Source organism: Loxodonta africana, chromosome 2, assembly GCF_030014295.1.
Source record: "Loxodonta africana isolate mLoxAfr1 chromosome 2, mLoxAfr1.hap2, whole genome shotgun sequence".
Lineage (NCBI taxonomy): Eukaryota > Metazoa > Chordata > Mammalia > Proboscidea > Elephantidae > Loxodonta > Loxodonta africana.
Window position 1 is genome coordinate 201,763,703 of NC_087343.1, and position 22,159 is coordinate 201,785,861.

Genomic DNA, 22,159 nt, shown 5'->3' on the forward strand with positions numbered 1-22,159 from the left:
GGTCTCATGTCTCCCCATGGTGCCTGCTGGTGCTGCAGAGGTTCCCAGGTCGCCAGGAGACAGATCGTAGGAGTGTCAGCCTCCGTGGCACACAACGCTCAGGGAGATCGCACGGTTGCAGCTGCCCAATCCTCTAGGGGCAGTGCCATGTCCTTGCCAAGGATGGACCCACTGACCAGCAACATGACCTCTGGGCATGTGCCACCCTGTATGTCTGGTGTGGCAGGCCCAGGGCCCTACCAGGGTTATGGTTACAAAAGGTCTCCTGCATCCTGCATGGCCACTGTGGTGGGCCACAGGGCCATGGGATAATCGTTTGCAAAGTTGGGAGGCACTGGTGACAGCTCACCCCCCACCCCTGGGCCATTGAGGCAGGGCTGCAGAAGACTTCTGCTGACTCCATCTCTTCCTCCTCTTTCAGCCTGGTGCTTCTCATGTCTTCCCCAAAATAGAGGACCTGCAGATTTAAATGGTCCGGAGTGTGGTCAGGCCATTGGGTGTTCTGCCCTGATGTTACCCATCTCCTTAGCCCCTGCATGTCCTTATTACATACTCCCACCTGAGAGGGGTGTTCTGTAAGCTCTTTGGACTTCTCAGAGCCCTTCGCTGTGAATCATTCCTGCCCTGCGCTTGGTTATGTTCACATGCCCAACAAAACAAAAGATGGCGTGTATCTCATTTTCTGGCATAAAAATACAGACTGGGAGTTTCTGACACTGGGACACATATCTAGACCACCTACAGAGATGGCTACCAGCCCTGGGGAGTCACAGTCCCAACCTTATCCCTGTCCCCCACTTAGGGGTGGATTAACCGGTAAGTACGGAATGCACTAGCTTACCGGCGGGGCTGCCATACCCAAGGGGCAGAAGAATGGGGCCTGCTGGGTCTGAGGGGGTAAGGTCGCTACTCAGATGGACTAGGAGAATGGAGCTGCCCAAATGAAAGGGAGCAGAGCTGCTGTTCCAGTGGGCCTGGTGGGCGGAGCTGGGCTAGGCTAGCTAAGACCCACGGAGCAAGAGAGCTGAGTGCCTTCCAGCTGAAGTTTACTGGCAGAGTGGTGTGCCTCCAGGCGCTTATCGGTGGAGCTAAAGAGCTTTGGAACACTTTCCCCAGTGAGCACTAAGGTGGGAGAGGCCAAGAGGCCAACGAACCAGGAAGCAGAAGCTGAAGAGCTGAGGAACACAGGAAGCAGAGTTGCCACAGTCTCAAACAATAGGGCCATAATCTCTGGGGTCTCAAATGGTGGAGCCATGGCCTCTGCAGTTTCAGCTCCGCCTGCCAGGCCCACTGAAAAGGCAATTCTGCTCCCTCAAATTTGGGCAGCCCCATTCTCCTAGTTCATCTGAGTGGCAGCCCTAGCATGGGATTAATTGTGTTTAGTTACTAATCTGTAGTGCACAATTTCACCCGGTTTTCACATGATGTGGGCCCCCAGAAGGCTGATGACCGGGATCTCAAAGGCGCCTTGGCCCTGGACTGGCCTCACAGACCCCAACCGTCTCCCTCCACCCCCAGGCCCTACCCTGGAGCACAGACTCACCTTAGAGATTTCCACCTCTCTTTTTCTGTTTGGTTCTCTGGGCTTTCACTTTCATAAGAAGCCAGATAAAGACCTAAAGAGAAAATGAAGAGAAATTAGGCAATTATGATTGATGACAATAACCTGTTCTATGCCCACTGCCTGACTGGCTTTTATAAAATTAAAGTTCTTATTTTAAGATAATTGTAAATTCACACATGGTTGTAAGAAATAATATGAGAGAGACTGTGCACCTTTTACTCAGTTTCCCCTAATGGTAACCACTTGAAAAACTATAATACAATATCACAACCAAGATATTGACATTAATGCAGTCAAGATAAAGAACATCTCCCTCACCACAAAGATCCTTCATGTTGCCCTTTTATAGCCGCGCTCATTTCTGTCTCACTCCCACTGTCTGTAGCCCTTGGCAACTACTGATTGGGTCTCCATTACTATATTTTATCACTTCAAAAATGTTATATATAAATGAAATCACACAGGCTGTATCTTAGTTATCTAGTGCTGCTGTAACACAAACACCACAAGGGGGTGGGCTGAAAGAACAGAAATTTATTTTCTTACAGCTCTAGAGCCTAAAAGTCCAAATCAGGGTCTTGGCCATGTCAATTCCTTCCTTGTCAGTAGCCTTGAGTGTTCCTTGGTTCCTTGATGATCATTACATAGCATCTGTCTTCTGTGTGTGTGTGTGTAATCTGTTCTTTTTATAACTTAAAAGTTATTAGATTTAGAACCCACTCTACTTGGGTAAGATCTAATTAACATAACATAGAAAACCCTACCTCCCAACAGGATTACATCTACAGGTACCAGGGCCAGAAATTCATCACATATTTTGGGGGGACACAATTTAATCCATAACATTATGTAACATTTTGGAATTGGCTTTTTTCTTTAGCATAATTCTCTGGAGATCCGTCAAGTTGTTGTGTGTATTAATAGTTTGTCCCTTTTTACTGCAGTATTCCACAGTATGGATATACCACAGGCTTTTGTGTAACCATAAGTCTTCATTTCTCAGGGATAGATGCCCAAGAGTGTAATTACTGGGCTATATGGTAGTTGCGGAGCATTTTTTATGGTAGTTGTGAGTTTAGTTTTTTAAAACCTACGAAATTGTTTTCTAGAGTGGCTATTCCCCCAGCAGTGTATGTCTGATCCAGTTTCTCTGCATCCTTGTCAGCTTTTGGTGTTGTCACTAGTTTTTGTTTTAGTTATTCTGATAGGTGTATAGTGATATCTTATTGTGGTTTTAATATTTTCCTAAAGGCTAATGATGTTGAATATCTTTACATGTGCTTATTGGCCATCTGTGTATTCTCCTTGGTAAAATGTCTCTTCATGTCTTTTGCTCATTTTCTGATTGGATTTTTTTTACTATTGCACCATGTTGAGTCTAGATCCTAGTTCTTTGTTAGTTATGTGGTTTGCAAATATTGTCTCCCAGTTTGTAGCTGATCTTTTGGTCATCTCACCAGGATCCTTTGCAAGCAAAAGTTTTTAATTTTGATTATGGTAAGCCCAATTGATCAATTTTTCCTTTTATGGATCATGCTTTTGCTGTCAGGTCTAAGAACTCTTTATCTAGCCCTAGATTCCAATGATTTTTCCCCAAAGTTTTATATTTTACATTTAAGTCTGTGATCGGTTTTGAGTTAATTTTTGTATAAGGTGTAAGACTGGTTGAGGATCATTTTTTGGTCTATGAATGTTTAATTGTTCCAGGATGATTTGTTGAAAAGCTGTATTTCTTCCATTGAATTGCTTTTGCACCTTTGTCAAAAATCAGTTGAGTATGTTTATGTGGATCTATTTCTGGCTTCTCTACTCTGTTCCGTTGATCTATGTGTCTATCCTTTGCCAAACCAAGCTGTCTTGATTACTGTTGCTATATATTAGGTTTTAATATCAGGTAGAATGATTCCTCCCACTTTATTCTTTTTTCCAAAGCTGTCATAGCTATTTTAGTTCCTTTGCCTTTCTATATAAATTTTAGAATAATCTTATCTATATCTACAAAAAAATCTTCCTGGGATTTGGTAGGAATTGCATTAAAACTGCTACCAGTTTGGAGGCTAAAAGTCCAAATCAGGGTCTTGGTCATGTCTATTTCTTCCTTGTCTTTAGCCTCAGGTGTTCCTTGGTTTCTTGGCACTCATCACATGGCATCTGTCTTCCGTGCCTATGTGTGTGTGTATCTTTATTATGCTCAGTTTTCAACTCCATGAGCACAGTATGTCTCTGTTTATTTAGATCCTCTTTGAATTCTTTTATCAGCATTATGTAGTTTCCAGCATACAAATCCTATACATATTTTGTTAGATTAAAACTTAAGTATTTCATTTTTTGAGTGACTATAAATACTGTTGTATTTTTAATTTTGGTGTCCATCTGTTCATTCCTAGTACATAGAAATACAGTTGACTTTTGTATGTTTATCTTGCATCCTATCTTTTTTTTTTTTAATTGTGCTTTAGGCGAAAGTTTTCAGCTCAAGTTAGTTTCTTATACAAAAATTTACACACACAGTGTTATGTAACCCTAGTTGCCGTTCCTATAATGTGACAGCACATTCCCCCTTTCCAGTCCAGATTTCCTGTGTCCATTCAACCAGCTCTTATCCCTTTCTGCCTTCTCATCTCGCCTCCAGACAGGAGCTGCCCATTTAGTCTTGTGTATCTACTTGAACTAAGAAGCACACTCTTCACGGGTATCATTTTATGTCTTAAAGTCCAGTCTATTCTTTGTCTGAAGAGTTGGCTTCAGGAATGGTTTTAGTTCTGGGTTAACAGAGAGTCGGGGGGGCCTGTCTTCTGGGGTTCCTCCAGTCTCAACAGACCCTTAAGTCTACTCTTTTTACTAGAATTTGAGTTCTGCACCCCACTTTTCTCCTGCTCCTTCAGGGACTCTTTGTTGTGTTCCCTGTCAGGGTGGTCATTGGTGGTAGCCGGGCACCATCTAGCTCTTCTGGTCTCAGGCCGATGGAGCCTCTGGTTTATGTGGCCCCTTTTGTCTCTTGGGCTACTATTTTCCTTGTGTCTTTGATGTTCTTCATTCTTCTTTGCTCCAGGTGGGTTGGGGCAAATTGATGCATCTTAGGTGGCTGCTTGCTAGCTTTTAAGACCCCAGATGCCACTCACCAAAGCGGGACGCAGAACATTTTCTTAATAAACTTTTTATGCCAATTGACCTAGATGTCCCCTGAAACCATGGACCCCGGACCCACGGCCCTGCTACACTCTCCTGCGAAGTGTTTGGTTGTGTTCTGAAAACTTCTTACTTTTTGGTTTAGTCCAGTTGTGCTGACTTCCCCTGTATTGTGTGTTGTGCTTCCCTTCATATAAGATAGTTCTTATCTACTGTCTAGTTAGTGAATACCCTTTTCCCTCCCTTCCCACCCTCGTAACCATCAAAGAATGTTTTCTTCTGTGTTTAAGCCTTTTCTCGAGTTCTTACAATAGTGGTCTCATATTTTGTACTTTTCTGACTGACTAATTTCACTCAACATAATGCCTTCCAGATTCATCCATGTTATGAGATGTTTCTTGAATTCATCGTTGTTCTTTATCATTGCATAGTATTCCATTGTGTGAATATACCATAATTTGTTTATCCATTTCTCCATTGATGGGCACCTAGGTTGTTTCCATCTTTTTGCTATTGTGAAGTGTTGCAATGGGTATACATGTATTTATTTGTGTGATGGCTCTTATTTCTCTAGGATATATTCCAAGGAGTGGGATTGCTGGATAGTATGGTATTTCTATTTCTAGCTTTTTAAGGAAGCGCCAAATCGATTTCCAAAGTGGTTGTACCATTTTACATTCCCACCAGCAGTATCTCCCACATTTATATTATTTTGTGTTTTTTGGAATAATGCTCGCCTTGTTGGGGTGAGATGGTATCTCACTGTCGTTTTGATTTGCATTTCTCTAATGGCTAATGATCGTGAGCATTCCCTCATGTATCTGTTAACTGCCTAACTGTCTTCTTTGGTGCGGTGCCTGTTCATATCCTTTGCCCATTTTTTAATTGGGTTATTTGTCTTTTTGTGGTTGAAGTTTTGCAGTATCTTGTAGATTTTAGAGATTAGACCCTGATCAGATATGTCACAGCCAAAAATTTTTTCCCAGTCTATAGGTTGTCTTTTAACTCTTGGTGAAGTCTTTTGATGAGCATAAGTGTTCGATTTTTAGGAGCTCCCAGTTATCTAGTTTCTATTCTGGTGTTTGTTCATTGCTAGTTATGTTTTGCATTCTGTTTATGCCCTGTATAAAGGCTCCTGGCATTGTCCCTGTTTTTCTTGTATGATCTTTATCATTTTAGATTTTATATTTATGTCTTTGATGCATGGTGTGAGGGTGGGTCTTGTTTCATTTTTTTTGCAGATGAATATACAGTTATGTCAGCACCATTTGTTAAAGAAACTGTCTTTTTCCCATTTAACAGACTCTGGGCCTTTGTCAAATATTGGCTGCTCACAAGTGGATGAATTTACATCTGGATTCTCAATTCTGTTCTATGTATCTATTGTTGTACCAGTACCAGGCTGTTTTGACTACCGTGTCGTATTATAGGTTCTAAAATCAGATAGTGAGAGGCCTCTCACTTTGTTCTTCTTCTTCAGTAATGCTTTAGTTATCCAGGGCCTCTTCCTGTTCCATAGGAAGTTGGTGATGTTTCTCCATCTCATTAGAAAATGCCTTTGAAATTTGAATAGGGATTGTGTTGTATTTATAGATTGCTTTTGGTAGAATAGACATTTTCACAATGTTGAGTCTTCCTATCCATGAGCAAGGCATGTGTTCCCACTTATGTAGGTCTCTTTTGGTTTCTTGCAGTAGCGTCTTGTAGTTTTCCTTGTATAGGTCTTTTACGTCACTGGTTAGATTTATTCCTATGTATTTTACCTTCTTGGGGCTATTGTAAATGATATTGATTTGGTGATTTCCTCTCCAACGTTCTCTTTGTTGGTATAGAGGAATCCAACTGATTTTTGTATGTTTATCTTGTATCCTGATACTTTGCTGTACTCTTCTAGTAGTTCCAGTAGTTTTCTTGTGGATTCTTGAGGGTTTTCTGTGTACAAGATCATATTACCTGCAAATAGAGATACTTTTACTTCTTCCTTACCAATTTGATGCCATTTATTTCTTTTTCTAGCCTAATTGCTCTGGATAGAACCTCCAGCAAGATGTTGGATAAGAGTGGTGATAAAGGGCATCCTTGTCTGGTTCCTGTTCTCAAGGGGAAAGCTTTCAGACTCTCCTTTTAGGGTGATGTTGGCTGTTGGCTTTGTATAATTGTCCTTTATTATGTTGAGGAATTTCCCTTCTATTCCTATTTTGCTGAGAGTTTATATCATGAACGGGTGTTGGACTTTGTCAAATGCCTTTTCTGCACCAATTGATACAATCATGTGGTTCTTGTCTTTTGTTTTATTAATGTGATGGATTACATTGATTGTTTTTCTAATGTTGACCATCCCTGCATACCTGGTATGAAGTCTACTTGGTCATGTTGAATTCTATTGACTAGAATTTCGCCGAGGATTTTTGTGTCTGTGTTCATGAGAGATATTGTCCTACAATTTTCTTTTTTTGTGGTGTCTTTACCTGGTTTTGGTATCAGGGACATCCTGGCTTCATAGAATGAGTTTGAGGTATTCCATCCTTTTCTATGCTCTGAAATACCTTTAGTCGTAGCAGTGCTAACTCTTCTCTCAAAATTTGGTAGAATCTCCAGCGAAGCGTGAGGGCTAGGGCTTTTTTTGTTGTTGTTGATGTTAGGAGTTTTTAAATTACCTTTTCAATCTCTTCTTTTGTAAAGGGTTTATTTAGTAGTTCTACCTCTGTTTGTGTCAATTTAGGTAGATCGTGTATTTCAGAAATTTGTCCAATTCCTGTAGGTTTTCAAATTGTTGAAGTATAATTTTTCATAGTATTCTGCTATGATTCTTTTAATTTCAGTTGGTTTTATTGTGATATCACCCATCTCATTTCTTATTCGGGTTATTTGCTTACTCTTCTGTTTTTCTTTTGTCAGTTTGGCCAGTGGTTTATTGGTTGCATTGACCTTTTCAGAGAACCAGCTTTTGGTCTTGTTAACTCTTTCAATAGTTTTTCTATTTCATTTAATTCTGCTCTAATTTTTATTATTTCCTTTCATCTAGTGCCCAAGGGCTTCTTTTGCTGCTCCGTTTCTCCTTGTTCGAGTTGTAGAGTTAGTGTTTAGATTTTGGCCCTTTCTTCTTTTTGGATGTGTGCATTTATTGCTGTAAATTGATCTCTGAGCACTGTTTTTGCTGTGTCCCAAAGATTCTGGTAGGCTGTGTTTTCATTCTCATTTGATTCTATGAATTTCTTTATTCTATCCGTGATTTCTTCCCTAACCCGGTAGTTTTTGAGCAAGGTGTTGTTCAGTTTCTACATATTTGATTTTTTTCCTTGCTTTTTCTGTTATTGATTTCTACTTTTATGGCTTTATGGTTAGAAAAGATGCTTTGTGATATTTTGATGTTTTGGATTCTGTTAAGGCTTGCTTTGTGGCCTAATATGTGCTCTATTCTGGAGAATGTTCCATGTGCATTGGAAAAGAAAGTACACTTGGCTGCTGTTGGGTGAAGTGTTCTGTATAGGTTTATGAGATTAAGTTGGTTAATTGTGGCATTTAGATCTTCCGTGTCTTTACTGAGCTTCATTGTGGATGTTCTGTTCTTCACTGAAAGTGGTGTGTTGAAGTCTCCTACTATTATTGTGGAGCTGTTTATTTCTCTTTTCAATGCTGTTAAAGTTTGTTTTATGTATTTTGGAGCCCCGTCATTGAGTGTGTAAATATCTATTATGGTTATGTCCTCCTGGTCTATTGACTCTTTTATCATTATATAGTGTCCTTCTTTACCCTTTATGGTGGATTTTGCTCTAAAGTCTATTTTGTCAGAGATTAATATCGCCACTCCTGCTCTTTTTTGATTGTTGTTTGCTTGATACATATTTTTAAACATTCTTTGAGTTTTAGTTTGTGTTTTTAAGTCTAAGGTGTGTCTCCTGTAGGAAGCATATAGATGGATTGTGTTTTTAAATCCATTCTGCCAGTCTCTGTTCTTTATTGGTGCATTTAGTCCATTTATATTCAGTGTAATTATTGATAGGTATGAGTTTAGTGCTGTCATTTTGATGTATTTTTTTGTGTGTTGTTGACACTTTCTTTGTTCCATTGAATTTTCTGTGCTGAGTCATTTTTCTTTATGTATTTTTTTTTGTCTTTTTCATTGTCGTTGATTTTGTGTTTGCTGAGTCTTTATGATTTCTTGTTTTTTATCTTGATGTGTAGGAGTGTTAGTTTCCTCTGCTGCTACCTAAATATTTACCCCTATTTTTCTAAGTTTAAAACAATCTTTTATTTCTTTATATCACCTTGACTTCCTCTCCATATGAAAGACTACATTTTTTAGTCCCTTTTTTTTTTTTAATGTTGTCATCTTTTACATGTTGACGTCTCTGTTCCCCTATCTTCAGTGTTTTAGCCTTGATTTATTTTTGTGACTTCCCTATCTGGGTTGATATCTGGTGGCTCTGTCCTGTGTTCTAGTCTTGGTTGTTATCTGATGTTATTGGTTTTCTTACCGGAGGACTCCCTTTACTATTTCTTGTACTTTTGGTTTGTTTTTTATTAATTCCCTAAACTTCTGTTTATGTGAAAATGCCCTAATTTCGCCATCATACTTGAGAGACCGTTTTGCTGGATACATAATTCTTGGCTGGTCATTTTTTTCTTTCAAGGCTTTATGTATGTCATCCAATTGCCTTCTTGCTTGCATGGTTTCTGCTGAGTAATCAGAGATTAGTCTTATTGACTCTTCTTTGTAGGTGACTTTTCATTTATCCCTACTGCTCTTAAATTCTTATCTTTGGTTTTGGCACGTTTCATTATACCATGTCTTAGTGACTTTCTTTTGGGATCTACCTTGTGTGAGGTTCGATGAGCATCTTGGATAGATATCTTCTCCTCTTTCATGATATCAGGGAAGTTTTCTGCCAACAAATCTTTAACAATTCTCTCTGTATTCTCTGTTATCCCCCTGTTCTGGTACTCCAGTTACTCATAGATTATTTCTCTTGATAGAGTCCCATATAATTCTTAGGGTTTCTTCATTTTTTTAAATTCTTTTATCTGATTTTTCCTCAAATAAGTTGGAGTCAAGTGCTTTATCTTCAATCTCACTAATTCTGACTTCTATTGCCTTAATTCTGCTCCTATGCCTTTCTATTGAGTTGTCTAATTCTGAAATTTTATTGTTAACCTTTTGAATTTCTGTTTGCTGTCTATGGATTCTTACAGCCTGTTAAATTTGTCATTATGCTCTTGTATAACCTTCTTAAGTTCTTCCGTTGCTTTGTCTGTGTGTTCCTTGGCTTGTTCTGTGTTTTGCCTGATCTCCTTCCTGATCTGCTGAAGAGTTCTGTATATTAGCCTTTTGAATTCTACCTCCAGTAATTCCAAGAGTTATCGTCCTCTGGAAGGTTTCTTGATTCTTTGTTTCTGTGGCTCACTGACACCATCATCGTCTGCCTCTTTATGTGATTTGATATTGATTGTTGTGTCCAAGCCATCAATGAGTTATTATGTTTATTTTATGCTCGTTTACTGTGTCCTAGTTTTTTTTTTTTTTTTGATACCTCCAAATAGGCTGGTCGTGTGAGCTAGTTTGATTACTGGTATCTTTGAAACTCTCACATCCTGTCTTCAGGTGGCTAGAGCTGTTACTAGGTATGTGAGCCCAGAGTCCATTTACTTTTCTTGTAAGGATTCAGCTCAGGTGTCCAGGTTGTCAGTCACCAAGTGTGTGGTTCAGGCTCTCACCTATAGTCCTAGATGGGCAGGGTGATTGGAGTAGGCAAAGGTATCTGGCTGCAGTAGGGGTCATGCACTGATCAAGGCGGGGGGCTGACTGCTGCCCCTGAGTGTCTGGGTAGAAAGCATGTCCTCGTTCCCTAGAGCGTGTAGGTAGGTGATTTTCGCAGCTGGACTAAAGGCACCCAATGCTGTTGGCTGTTAGGACTGGGAGTTACCACTTATTCTTAGACCCCATCATAGGTTGCTCAGTACAGTGGGTGGAACCACCAGTCCTCAGGCCCCTGATGTGGGTAGCTGAGGACCCTGCTTCATGGGCAGGTCGGTGTCAAATGTCACAAATCTGTCACTCCCCCTTATAGCAGATACAGATGAAAACAGGCTTAAGGTATATACCCTGTTATTCTGTGCTAATGAGGGCCTATGCTGTTGAAATGGGCCCACACCAGTCTATGCAGGGGTGAAAGGCATTCAAAGTCCATGGACTCCTTATGCCTGTGGCTAGGCAAAGGGGCTGTGCCTGCTCTGTGTTCCCAGCTTAGGGGAGTGGCAGATTATTTTTTCAGTTTGTTAATTTGTTCCCTCTCCAAAGCCAGGAGAATGGCTCAGGGCGTGTGATGTGTCCTACTTCTTACCATGACTCCGGCGAGTGGATTCTCTTATTACCCCACTTTACAGATGCAGCAGGTAAGGCTTAGAGGAGGTAAGGAAACTTCCAAGTGCCACACAGCTTACTGGGGGTGGGGCAGCCTGGGTCTAGTTTATCCATCAGGTTTAGTACTTTGGGTTGTTGAGCTTCTTGGGGGAGGGGTGCTACAGATATGGGTGAGACCACCTCTAAAAAGTTATTGACTCCAAAATATAAAAAATGAAACGACAAATTTGAAGTATTAATAATTCAAAAGCAAAGTCATTAAAAAATCCTTCCCCCTAATTTTTTTTTTTGCAGAAAAGGTTCTTGTGAGCAAGGGTGTGGGTACATTTGTAACATGCTTATGGTGATGAGGAGCCAGGCCTGTTGTGCACCACGGTGGGTTGGGAGCCTGTGTTTCCTGAATCCAGAGAGCAGCTAGCCATCAGGCATTCTGCCCCGCTGGGGAAGACCACTGAAAGTCTGCTGACTGCTTCTCCTTCTCCAGCATTTTCTTTTCCTGGAGAAGGGAGACAACGGAGACCCTGGGGGTTTGTCCACTTAGCAATTTGCAAGCAAATTTCTTTTATCTGACATATGACCAGCTGAGAATGCTGGGAGAGGACAGACATTAACAGCACTTTCAAGAAAAGAAACCTCATCTAATGTGTGTATATCTCTCTCTCTTTCTCTCACACACACACCCAGCTGAGGAAAGACCGCTGTCAGCCCAATGAGGTTCAGATTTATGATGTCCACCAGTGTCCAAACTATGTCCAGTGGGAGCCTGGTCCTGGGGCCAACTTACAGCTCCGTAGGCCCCATCTTGCACACCATGGGTGGTGACCAGCCAGTCAAGGAGAGGCAGCCTTCCTGGCTCCCTCCTGGAGCTGGCAGAGGTCGGCATGTTATATCCCTGCTCAGAGCAGAGGGACTTGAGTGGTGGCTGGACTAAAGGCCCCAGAGGTCAGGGAGGCTGTGGGGCACCTTACCGTCCTCACTGAAGATGGGGGCCGTGTGCAGGTAGTGGGTGATGCTGGGGTCTTGCTCGAAGGGACACTCCACTTGTTTCCATGTGATGAACTCTCCAACCTGCTTGGCCAGCTCCAGAAATTTCTGCCAGGGTCACAAAGACATAGAATGGAGGTAAATCCAGAGCCTGGAGGTCACCTTGAAGGGTACGTGGCCTCTTCCCTCAGCCCTCAGTGAGGCATACTGGGGTGGGGGGAGCAAGTGCCAAAGTCCTGATATGGATGCCTAAAACCTCACTTCGTGGGGGTCTGGGCCAGCAAGGGAAGCTGCTTTCTTGGCCTTGCATCCCAGACTAGGGGAGGAGGGGCTGTCAGGAGGAACTCAGGACAATGAATGACAGAATAGTGCAGAGAGAAAGCGATTTCCTCTCCAGACCACCTTTGTTCTCTGTGATTACTAAAGTACCCATCTGCATCCACTGTGACCATGCCCAGGGCTCACGACCAAGAACCAGCTGCCATTGAGTTGAGTCCAACTCATGATGACCCCCTATGTGTCAAAGTAGAACTGTGCTCCATAGGGTTTTACATGGCTGAGTTTCTGGACGTAGATTGCCAGGTCTTTCTTCTGAGGTGCCTCTGGGTAGACTTGGAACATCCAACATTTTGGTTAGCAGTCCAGCACAGTTAACTGTTTGTACCATCTAGGGGCTTCAGGGCTCACTAGTCGCCCCCTCAGGCTACAGCCTTCAGCAGGCAGCTGCACCTAGCTGAAGTTGAACATTATTGTGTTTTCATTGTATCTATTTTCATGGTTATCCCCTATTTATGGCAAGTGATACGTGTTTTTGATTTATAGAATGATGGAAATGTATTTAAACAAATACATTTAAGTACATTTATTTAAGTAAAGTTTTATTTATGTAAAACTTAAAGATATTTATTTAAGTTTAAAAAAACAGTATGCCCACTTAAAGAAGGATTTTTAGTAAATAGCAGTCCAAAATGCACTACGGGGTGGGAAACCCTGCTCTGAGGCAGCCTTGATTAGCTCTGGGGGCCAGGTTCAGCCTGGCTTCTGGCCCCTACCACCCCGTTCCTGAGTCTCCCACCTGCCTCGGGTCTGAGGACCAGTTCAGGTAGGCTGTGTGTGTTGGGGTCTTCTGGGGAGCATGATCCCAGGCTCCTGGGCCCCTGAAGCTTTATCCATGTCCCCTGCAGCCTGGATTGTACCCCCCTACCTCAGGGGTACAGGGCCCCTGAGAACCAGGGCCCCCCCCACCTGCTGGACCAGATACCCTCCCAGATCTGCTGGTCCTCAGAGGCAAGCCAGCCTTCGGGCAGCGTGTGGAGGTTGGCCAGGGTGTCAGCATGAGACCCACCAATAGAGGGCTGCTCCCGCCAAGGGCTCCAACATCTGAGGCAGTCTGGATCCTGATAACCCCTGTCAGCAAGAACACCTGCATGGGACCAGTCATGGCCCATCCTCCTAGCCCCTCTGTGAGGCCCATGATTGAAGCTCTGTTTTATACAGGGAAATACTGAGGCTCAGATAGGGAAAGTGACCGGCCTACGGCTGTTAGCCCTTTGGAGTTCGAGGCACGGTGGGGCCGCATAACCACTTGGGTATATACAAGGCCAGTGCCAGTACAGGGTGGGACAGCTCTCCATCTCTCTCCTTCCTATGGACTGGGGGCACCACTGCTGTCTGGCAGGCACTGTCTGACTCAGGGGCCCCTGCTGCCACTGCCCAGCACCCACAGAACTCCTGGGCCTCCCCCACCATGCCTAGCCTCCTCCCACTGCAGGGCCACTCAGAGACCTAAGTGCTGGGTGGGCCCATATGGGTAGTCAGGACGTGGGGTGGCATCAGCCTGGCCTTGCTACTGAGGAGCGTGGAGGACCAAGGATGCCCAGCCTGCTGATGGTGGGCCTCCCTCTGCCTGGGAGGTTAAAGTGGGCTTCCTGGAGGGAGCACCTGAGCTGACACTGGAGAGTGTCTGTGAGGGAGTAGCTGCCTCCTTTCCTTCTGTTTCCTCTGCCTCCACCTGACAACCTCCTCCTCACTGCTTAAGGTCCTCCTTGGGAGGCCTCCCTAATCCGCACACTGACCCTGTGTGGCCCTGTCAAAGCACTTGCCAGTTGTCACCAGGGATCTACAGGTCTGACGCTCCTCCAGGGCTGAAAGTGACTACATTATCCTATGCAGGGCTGGGCCGAGGCCTGACTCACAGCAGGGTCAGCACATTCATTCATCCGTGTGTGGGGGGGGGGGGGCGGGGGGGGTGGTGGGCATGCACGGGTGCCTCTGCCTCCTCCTCCAGAACATGGGGTATGGGGAGACCTGGGCATTCCTGCCCCATGTTGGCTGTGAAAGGGTTCAGCCAACTGTGAGCTGCAGCACTCTGCCTTGGAGCCCCCTGTTAGTAACCAGCTCAGGGCCAGCATTCCTGCTCTGGGACTTTTCTGGGGCCCATCTAACTGTGTGGTAGACTGACCAGGGCCCTGGGTCCTACCTCAAAGTTGACATTTCCATTGGGGAGGCGGTTGGCACAGCCTTCGTTCAGGAAGTAGATGTCTTTGATGAGCAGGCTGAAGAAGGGAATGACGATCTGGAAGGCAGAGGAGGCAGGTTAGCGCCCGGCTGGCCTCCCTGCAGGGGCAGAGCAACGGCCGGCGGAGGCAGCCTTTCCAGCGTCCAGCCACCCTGTCCAGGGACAGAGGCAGGGCCTAGCCAGCTGGCCTCAGATACAGTTCAGGAGGCAGAGGGTGGAAGACCTTCAAGGCTGGCCTGGTCGGCCTGTGGGACTTCGTGGGTTATAAAGCTAATTTGTGTGCACCAGGGGGCCAGTGTGGAAACCACAGAAAGGAGTAATGGCCCCATGTCGGTGGGGCCAGACCGTGTTTCCTCTCAGGCCCCATCAGAGGTCAGTGCTGGTTGAGCTTTTACTGTATATGGTGACGTTCCCCCTTGTGTTGGGGTTGGGGGAAAGTCTCGATGCACAGTTGCAATGATCCTGGACTGTTTCTTCCATTGCCTGGTGGGAAGACAGGTGGGTGCCCGCCCCACCTGCAGGTTCACAGACTCAGGCCATAGCTCCGTTCATCTGGGGGTGGGGTGGGGAATGGCCCATGCAGTGCCCACTGTTAAATACGCATGGGATATGAAACATCTGCTTTGAAATGGTATAGCCTCCCTTTTTACTTAACATCTGTCATCTGATGTCTTTCTTGATGCTGAAATTGTCCTGAAGCACTTATGTTAAGACCCCAAGCACCCCTGCTCCACCTCCTGAAGGGAAGGGCTTATCAACCATATGCTGTGTTTCCTCAGTCAGATGTCTTGCTTCTGCCCGCTCTGTGCACCCGCTGACTATATACTCCTTTACAAGGGGGACTTACTCCAGAGCTGGAGCACTGGCTCCCAGTCCAGCCAGAGACAACCTCTAGCCGACCCCTTGGAACTAGGCACCAGGCCTAGCATTTCTGGTTCAGGGTCATGCTGCATCCAAGTGGACACAGACTATGAGGCTGTGGCCACAAACTGCTCTGTGCCGCACAGAAGTGTGGATTGCTCAGCTGGGCGGGGAAGATAGGGAATCTGAGGCCCAGAGAATGGTAGCCTGGCCCAAGGCCTCAGTGACCCCCAGAACCAGGACTAGGCCCAGATTCAGTGGGGTTCCCAGGATTCAGGGATTTCCTGGGATGCAGGACTTTCAGTGCTAGAACTGAACAGTCCTGGGCAAAATGGGATGAGCTGGTCACCCTAGATTTATGTCAATTCTGCAGATATTTGCTCAGGTCTTCCCTGCTCCAGATGCCAGGGCTTGGGGGACACTGAGGGTGTATCAGACACATTCCCGACCTCAGGGTGGTGGGAGACACAGTCATGGAAACAACCCACAAAATATGGAAGCCTTGCCAGCAAGTCTTTCTTAATCTCTAGGCTGGCCCGTCACCACCTGTCTGTCAATTTGTCATACTATGGTGGCTTGTGTGTTGCTATGATGCTGGAAGCTATGCCACCAGTATTTCAAATACCAGCAGGGTCGCCCACGGTGGACAGGTTTCAGCAGAGCTTTCAAACTAAGACAGACTAGGAAGAAAGGCCTGGTGATATACTCCCCAAAATTAGCCATTGAAAACCCTACGGATCCCAACAGAATATTGCCTAGTATAGTGCTGGAAGATGAGCCCTCTAAATTGGAAAAAAAACTCAAAATACACAGTGGCCATAACAATGGACTCAAGCACACCAATGACTGTGAAGATGGTGCAGGACCAGGCAACATTTCATTCTGTTGTACATGGGGTCATCATGAGTCAGAGCCGACTCAATGGCAATTAACAACAGGCTGGGTTCAGCCCTTGTCTGTGCTCCCAAAGAGCCCTTCGCTTTTGCCTTATTCTGCATCATGGAGGCACTGGTGGTGGGTGTGAATGCTTCATGTGCTAAACTTGATATGCACATTACATCTGTATCACTGTCCTATGGAGAGGGTGCTTATGACCCCTATTTTACAGATGAGGAAACCAAGACCCAGAGAGGTTAACTAACTTGCACGACCTCACACAGCAGTAAGTGACAGACACAGGGCTAGGATACAGATAGCTCAGGCCCCAGAGCCCCTGTCCTGTCTGCTTCCTCACTGTGCTGGAAGGAGGGTGGCCTCTGCCCGCTGCCCCCACCACCACTGGTGCTGAGTCTCCATTAGGCACAGAGCCAGGGTTGATGCAAGACAGCTGAATGGGGTTGGAGTAGGGAGATGCGCCATGACAGGAGGGGGACTGAGGACAAGGAGACTCAGCACTCAGAGACAGCGCCTCAGGGGTCTGGTCCGGGGCTCCTGGAGGCAGGGACATAGGAGCTGATCCTAAACAAGGTAGGGTTTTCCAAATATGAGCACTCTTCACCACTTCCATGCTGGTCCTGGCTATCACCACACCAGGCCTGCACAATGGCATTAGCATTCTAGCTGGTCTCCCTGCTCCTGTGGGAACCAAAGGGGCCCTTTATAACTGAAAACCCACTTTCTGAATCTGAGAAATTTGACCAGAACTCAGTTAAGACTGTGGCTCACCCAGGGAAGCCTGTGTTAAGTATGCCCCATGATAGAGACCAGGGGAGAGGGGAGCCAAACACAGGCAGGAAGAAAGCACAAAAGGCTATGACCACTGAGGACTTCCAGCCTCTCTGACTTTAGCTGGAGGCACCAGGAGGCTATGAGAACATCTCCAAGCACCCATTCTTCTATAGTTTCTTGCTTCCTGCCACCCTTCCTTCCTGCCACCCTTCCTTCCTGCCACCCTTCCTTCCCTCCCTCCCTCCCTCCCTCCCTCCCTCCCTCCCTCCCTCCCTCCCTCCCTCCCTCCCTCCCTCCCTCCCTCCCTTCCACCCTCCCATCCAGTTATGAAGAACTTTGCTGGGCTAGACCCATGGCCCTGTCTTCTCTGGAAGTTAGAAGAGAATGCAGCCAGTCTAAACGCAAGGCTCTGTATGTCACTCACCAACAGAACAGACAGCAACCTGGCATCCCAGAGCTAGAAAGTGACTCAGAGTGAAGTCCCAGTCTGGCCACCCTGCCCCGCAGCCACCCTGCCTCAGCATGGATGGAAGGAAAATAGTCCAGAGAACCAGTGCCATGTCTTAAATCTCAATAAAAGGGCTGCAGCCCTACCCCACAATCTAACTCCTGGGCCATATGCCAACACCCCTGTAACTGCCACATAGCACCCCTATCCTCAGGGAGAAGGGAGGCAGCCTAGTGATATGCAAAGACCATGAGATTCAGAACAAGATAGGCTGGTGTTCGCTTCCTGGCTCTGCCCCTCCTCAAAGTGAGACTGGAGAAGTCGGGTGTCCCCTGAGACTCCACGAGGTCATGTGGCTCCAGCCTCCAGACTCCTGGGGGTCAGGATCACCTGCTCTGGGCCGTGAGATCTCACCTCATTAGTGTGTCCCCCCTCCCCCCACACCGCATCAGCCTCCTGGGACCCATAGTTACTAAAGCATGATATTTTCAAATGCTCACAGCCTAGGCAGGAAAAGAGAGTTGACAGGACATGGACATCAGTGTGGTTACTGTCTGCCCACCTGCCCCCTGCTGTAGGATCTGTGGTGAGTGGTGGGCTAGGGAGACCAGGTGGGTGGAACAAGCATGCTTGCTTCTGACTGCCGACACTGATATCCACCCAAAATAATCCAGAAAGAGTCACTTAGAATTTCAAACACAGCAATTTGTCCTATTATCCTTCAAGCTGGAAAACAGACCTCCATAAACCCCAGCAGGGACCCGATTCCTCCCATGCTCTTGCAAGGGACCAAATGAAAATGTCACAAGTCTTAGCGTTTTCTTCCCAGGGAGACGGACAACTCTAATCATCAAGTTGGGGACAGGCTATAAACCAGAGAGTCATTCCAATCCCAGGGCCTGGGCACGGTTTCCTGTGTCAGAGGCCACTAGGAGAATTTGGAGGAGAAATAAAATTGACCAGGGTCGAATGAAAATGAATAAGAACAGGACTTGTGAAAAGATGGTTGTAGTGAAGCTTGGTTTAGCCATTGCCAAAAACGTAAATGTGATCGGTGGCCACATTAATGAAGGTATCACATTTAGAATAAGGGAGGTGTAAGACCCTATGTACTTGAAACCACAGTTAGATTTGACACCAAAGAAACCCTGACAAATGGAGCTGTTGAGGGATAAAATGGACCCAAGTGGGGAAGTATGGCAGGGCAAGAGCAGGGTGCTGACTCTGGAGGAGAGAGGGAGGGGGCTTGAGGATTCTCAAGGACTGGTGGGCCCTCACAAAGGAAAACTGCAGGTCCAGACTTCAGCCCCACGCAAGGAAGCACTTCCTATCAGTTAGAGCTGCTTGATGGTGGGCTGACCTGTTTTGGGAGGGGACGAATTACCCATACAAGCAAGGCTTCATGGCTAATAACAGATGCTGCGGTAAGGCAGGGGACAGATGAGGTGGCCTTCGAGTCAGCACTCAGGTCCCCTGATATAGCCCACCAGAGCTGAGGTGGTCTGAAGACAGCAGGTGCTCTGATGGCCCGGGGCTCTGACCTACCTTCTCCCGGCTGCTGTGGGCGGTCAGGGAACGGTGGGCGGCCCCACGCAGGGCTGTCCTGTAGTTGCAGAAATTCCCTGTTGGGTCCATCTGGTGCTGGAAGGAGACAGGACACATTTGGGCAGCTCTGTCCAAGGGATGGCCAGTGGTGCCTGGCGGCCCAGTCCCCTTGTTTACCTCAAGGATGAAAAACTTGGCCGTTTTCACTTTGGCCCAGGTCTTCTTCAGCCTGGACACAGGGCTCATGTTCATGCCAGCTGGAAAAGGAGGGCCAGGCTGGGAGGGCTGCTCAGGCCTTGACCATACCACTCATTCCCATGCACAGGGGGCCCCCACTGGCCCAGCCCCTCAGACTGCACTCTGACCAGGGCCAAGGTCAGTTGGTGGTCTCTGCCTGCTGAATAGTGGGTGGTGGTGGATGCTGTATTGAGGCGGGCTTGGCTTCTGTGTATGCAGACCCTGAGGCCCCGTCCCCACCACTCTAGCCTCATCCCTGTGACTAGTGGCTACATTGACACCTCCCTCCCCCACCTTTTCCCTGGATTTGGAGACATGACACACCACTGAGCCAGGCACTCTGAGGGGCAGGGCTTGCCTCAAGTGGACATCTCCCCCTGGACCTCAGGGGTAGGGATGTGGGGTTGCTGGCCACCTTGGGCCTGCACACAGACCACCCCAACCATCTACTGCTCACAGGAGGGCCCTGGCCTACACCAGCCTGTCTGGTTGTGCCCACTCCAACCTCACTGGGGGGTCCTCACACAGAGGACACCAGGCCTGGGCCACATACTTACAGATAATGGCCATCAGGGAGTTGAAGTTGCCAATGTTGAAGCACTCACGGGCTACGTCGATGAAGAACTCAATCACCTGGGCCCTCTGCTTCTTCTTGGCTGGCTGGGGACAGGGTGCCAGAGCCTCAGCGATGAGAGTTCGCACCCACCCTCGTTCACCTTCTTTCTGCCTGTTTCCTGATTGAGAAGCTCTATGACCAAGGCAGTTTGCAGCCCAGGGGCTCAGGGTATCCCCTGCACATTATGGTAGAGCCAGCACAGAGCCCACCCCCATAGAGGAGCTGGATAGGGGGCCCAGGCAGGACTCCTGGGGCACAGCAGGAAGTGCTGAGAGGCACCTTTGGGATAGGCTCAATGGCTCCCCTGAAACTCCTCTCCTCCGACATCTGCTTCTGGGAAGCAGAAAGCATTGCTCCCTCTTCTTTCCTCCCAGCACCAAACTTGCTCCTCCTGGGGCCGCACACTGACCCTGACATGCTGCTGAGCCCCCAGGGTCCTGACCCCGAGCAGCCCCTCCACCAACTTCTGTCAAAGGGGGAATGATGGCATGACTGTTGCTATGAAGTGCTTGGGGTTTCACACCTCTGGGTGACTCAGACCCAAACTGTGCTCCTTCCCCAGGGCCCAGGATGGGCTGGAGCCCTGCACAACACTGGTCTCAGTGCAGGTCTCACAGGGACTCCCCATCTCAGCCGTCAGGCCGGTGAAGTAAGTGTAGGAAGTGGGCTGTGCACCCAGTACCTTGAGTTGCATTCTTTTACACTGATAGATTTTGCTTGCCCACTCAACACAGGAGCAGTTTTCACTGCCACAAAGAAACACGCTGTGGTGGATGCAGAGGTGTGCCACCCAAATCCCCCTTCAAGGGTAGGCCTCAGCTGTAGCAAGCCTGCCCCACCTGAGGTCTGACAAGCCAGCCCACACCCAGTGACAAAGGCCAACCCTTTGGGCCCGAAGTGGACACTCCCACAGAAAACGTTCTCTGAGAATCTCCCACAGGTTTCCCGGACCTTGTTGAGTCTGCATCTCAGACCAGCTGCTCCCTCTGAGCAATCCTGCTGGTGACCCCTAAAAAAGTACCTTGTATCCCAAACTCTGGAGTCCATGGGTGGTGCAAACTGCACACTTGGCTGCTAACCAAAAGACTGGAAGTTCAAGTCCATTCAGAGGTGCCTCAAAAGAAAGGTCTGCTGATCTACTTCTGAAAAACCAGCCATTGAAAAAGCTATGGAGGAGAGTTCTACTCTGACATACTTTCACCGTGAGTCAGAGTTGATTCAATTGCAAATGGTACTGGTACCCTAAACTCTGTCTCAGTATCTGCTTCTGGAGAGCCAACTGGAAATAAGTGACCCCCTGGGCTCCACATGATGGAAAGAGGGAATGCCAAGGAGGAAGCTTCTGCTCTAAGGAAACAGAAGAGGCCAGACAGGATGCAACTCAGTGACACGCTCTTCAGCCCAATGTTCCTGGGTCTTCCTGCTTTTCAGCAGGAGCCAGAGATGTGGATGCCTTTTGTGCAATCTCCCAATTCTGAAAGGTTGGATCTTTTTTTTTTTTTTTTGAATTTTATTGTGCTTTAGGTGAAAGCTTACAGTGCAAGTTAGTTTCTCATTCAAAAATTTATACACAAATTGTTTTGCAATATTGGTTGTAATCCCCACAATGTGTCAGCACTCTCCCCTTTTTCCTTTCTACCCCGGGGTTCCCTGTGTCCAGTTTTCCTGTCCCTTCCTGCCTTCTTGTCTTTGAGGTTGGATCATTTTTTACCTCTAAATCCTGAGAGAGCTAAATGAAACCAGCTGCAGGTCAGGCTGCCCAAGGCAAATGGCAAAGAGGGAGGAAACAGAGCCATGTCGGGTAGGATTCCACCAAACCCCTTGGTGACTGGCTGTTGAATCCGTCATGGGCTGTACCGAGAGGTGAAATGTCACTGCAGAAAAGCTGGGTGACACCCAGTGTGCTGGTGGGGTGGGGGTGGGGGTGCCCAGCCTGGCTCTGGGCTTGGAGATGGATTGGGGCTCAAGACGCCCTTCTTGGTCCCTCCCAAGTGGGCTCCTCCCGATCCCCAGCAGCCTTTGGCAATGCTAGGTCAGGCCCCCTGGCTTTCTACTCACCATGCAGATCTCAGTTGCCACGAGGTAGCACAACCGATTGAACCATTTCACGTAAGCCTCTAGGTTATTAGTCTTGTCACTGAAGCAGGGCTAGAAAAGACACAGGACTACACTCTGAGTTTTTTAGAACATGAAGACAGTCCAAGATCATTATAGACAATCCAGAAAAT

General features: G+C 46.8%; 1 protein-coding gene across 3 annotated transcripts in view; it reads right to left on the minus strand.

Annotated features, from left to right (window-relative positions):
* Nucleotides 1-432: 432 nt before the first annotated feature.
* The window catches only part of RASGEF1C (RasGEF domain family member 1C), a 43,750-nt gene continuing 22,023 nt past the window's right edge, over nt 433-22,159 (minus strand). For all 3 annotated transcript variants that reach the window (XM_064279286.1, XM_003404706.4, XM_064279285.1), the window contains 8 exons: nt 21,990-22,079; nt 19,873-19,975; nt 19,256-19,335; nt 19,079-19,174; nt 14,518-14,613; nt 12,023-12,146; nt 1,544-1,616; nt 433-457 (listed from right to left, as the gene is read on the minus strand). In XM_064279286.1, the coding sequence (XP_064135356.1) occupies nt 433-457; nt 1,544-1,616; nt 12,023-12,146; nt 14,518-14,613; nt 19,079-19,174; nt 19,256-19,335; nt 19,873-19,975; nt 21,990-22,079 (687 nt within the window). The remainder of the gene's footprint in view (nt 458-1,543; nt 1,617-12,022; nt 12,147-14,517; nt 14,614-19,078; nt 19,175-19,255; nt 19,336-19,872; nt 19,976-21,989; nt 22,080-22,159) is intronic.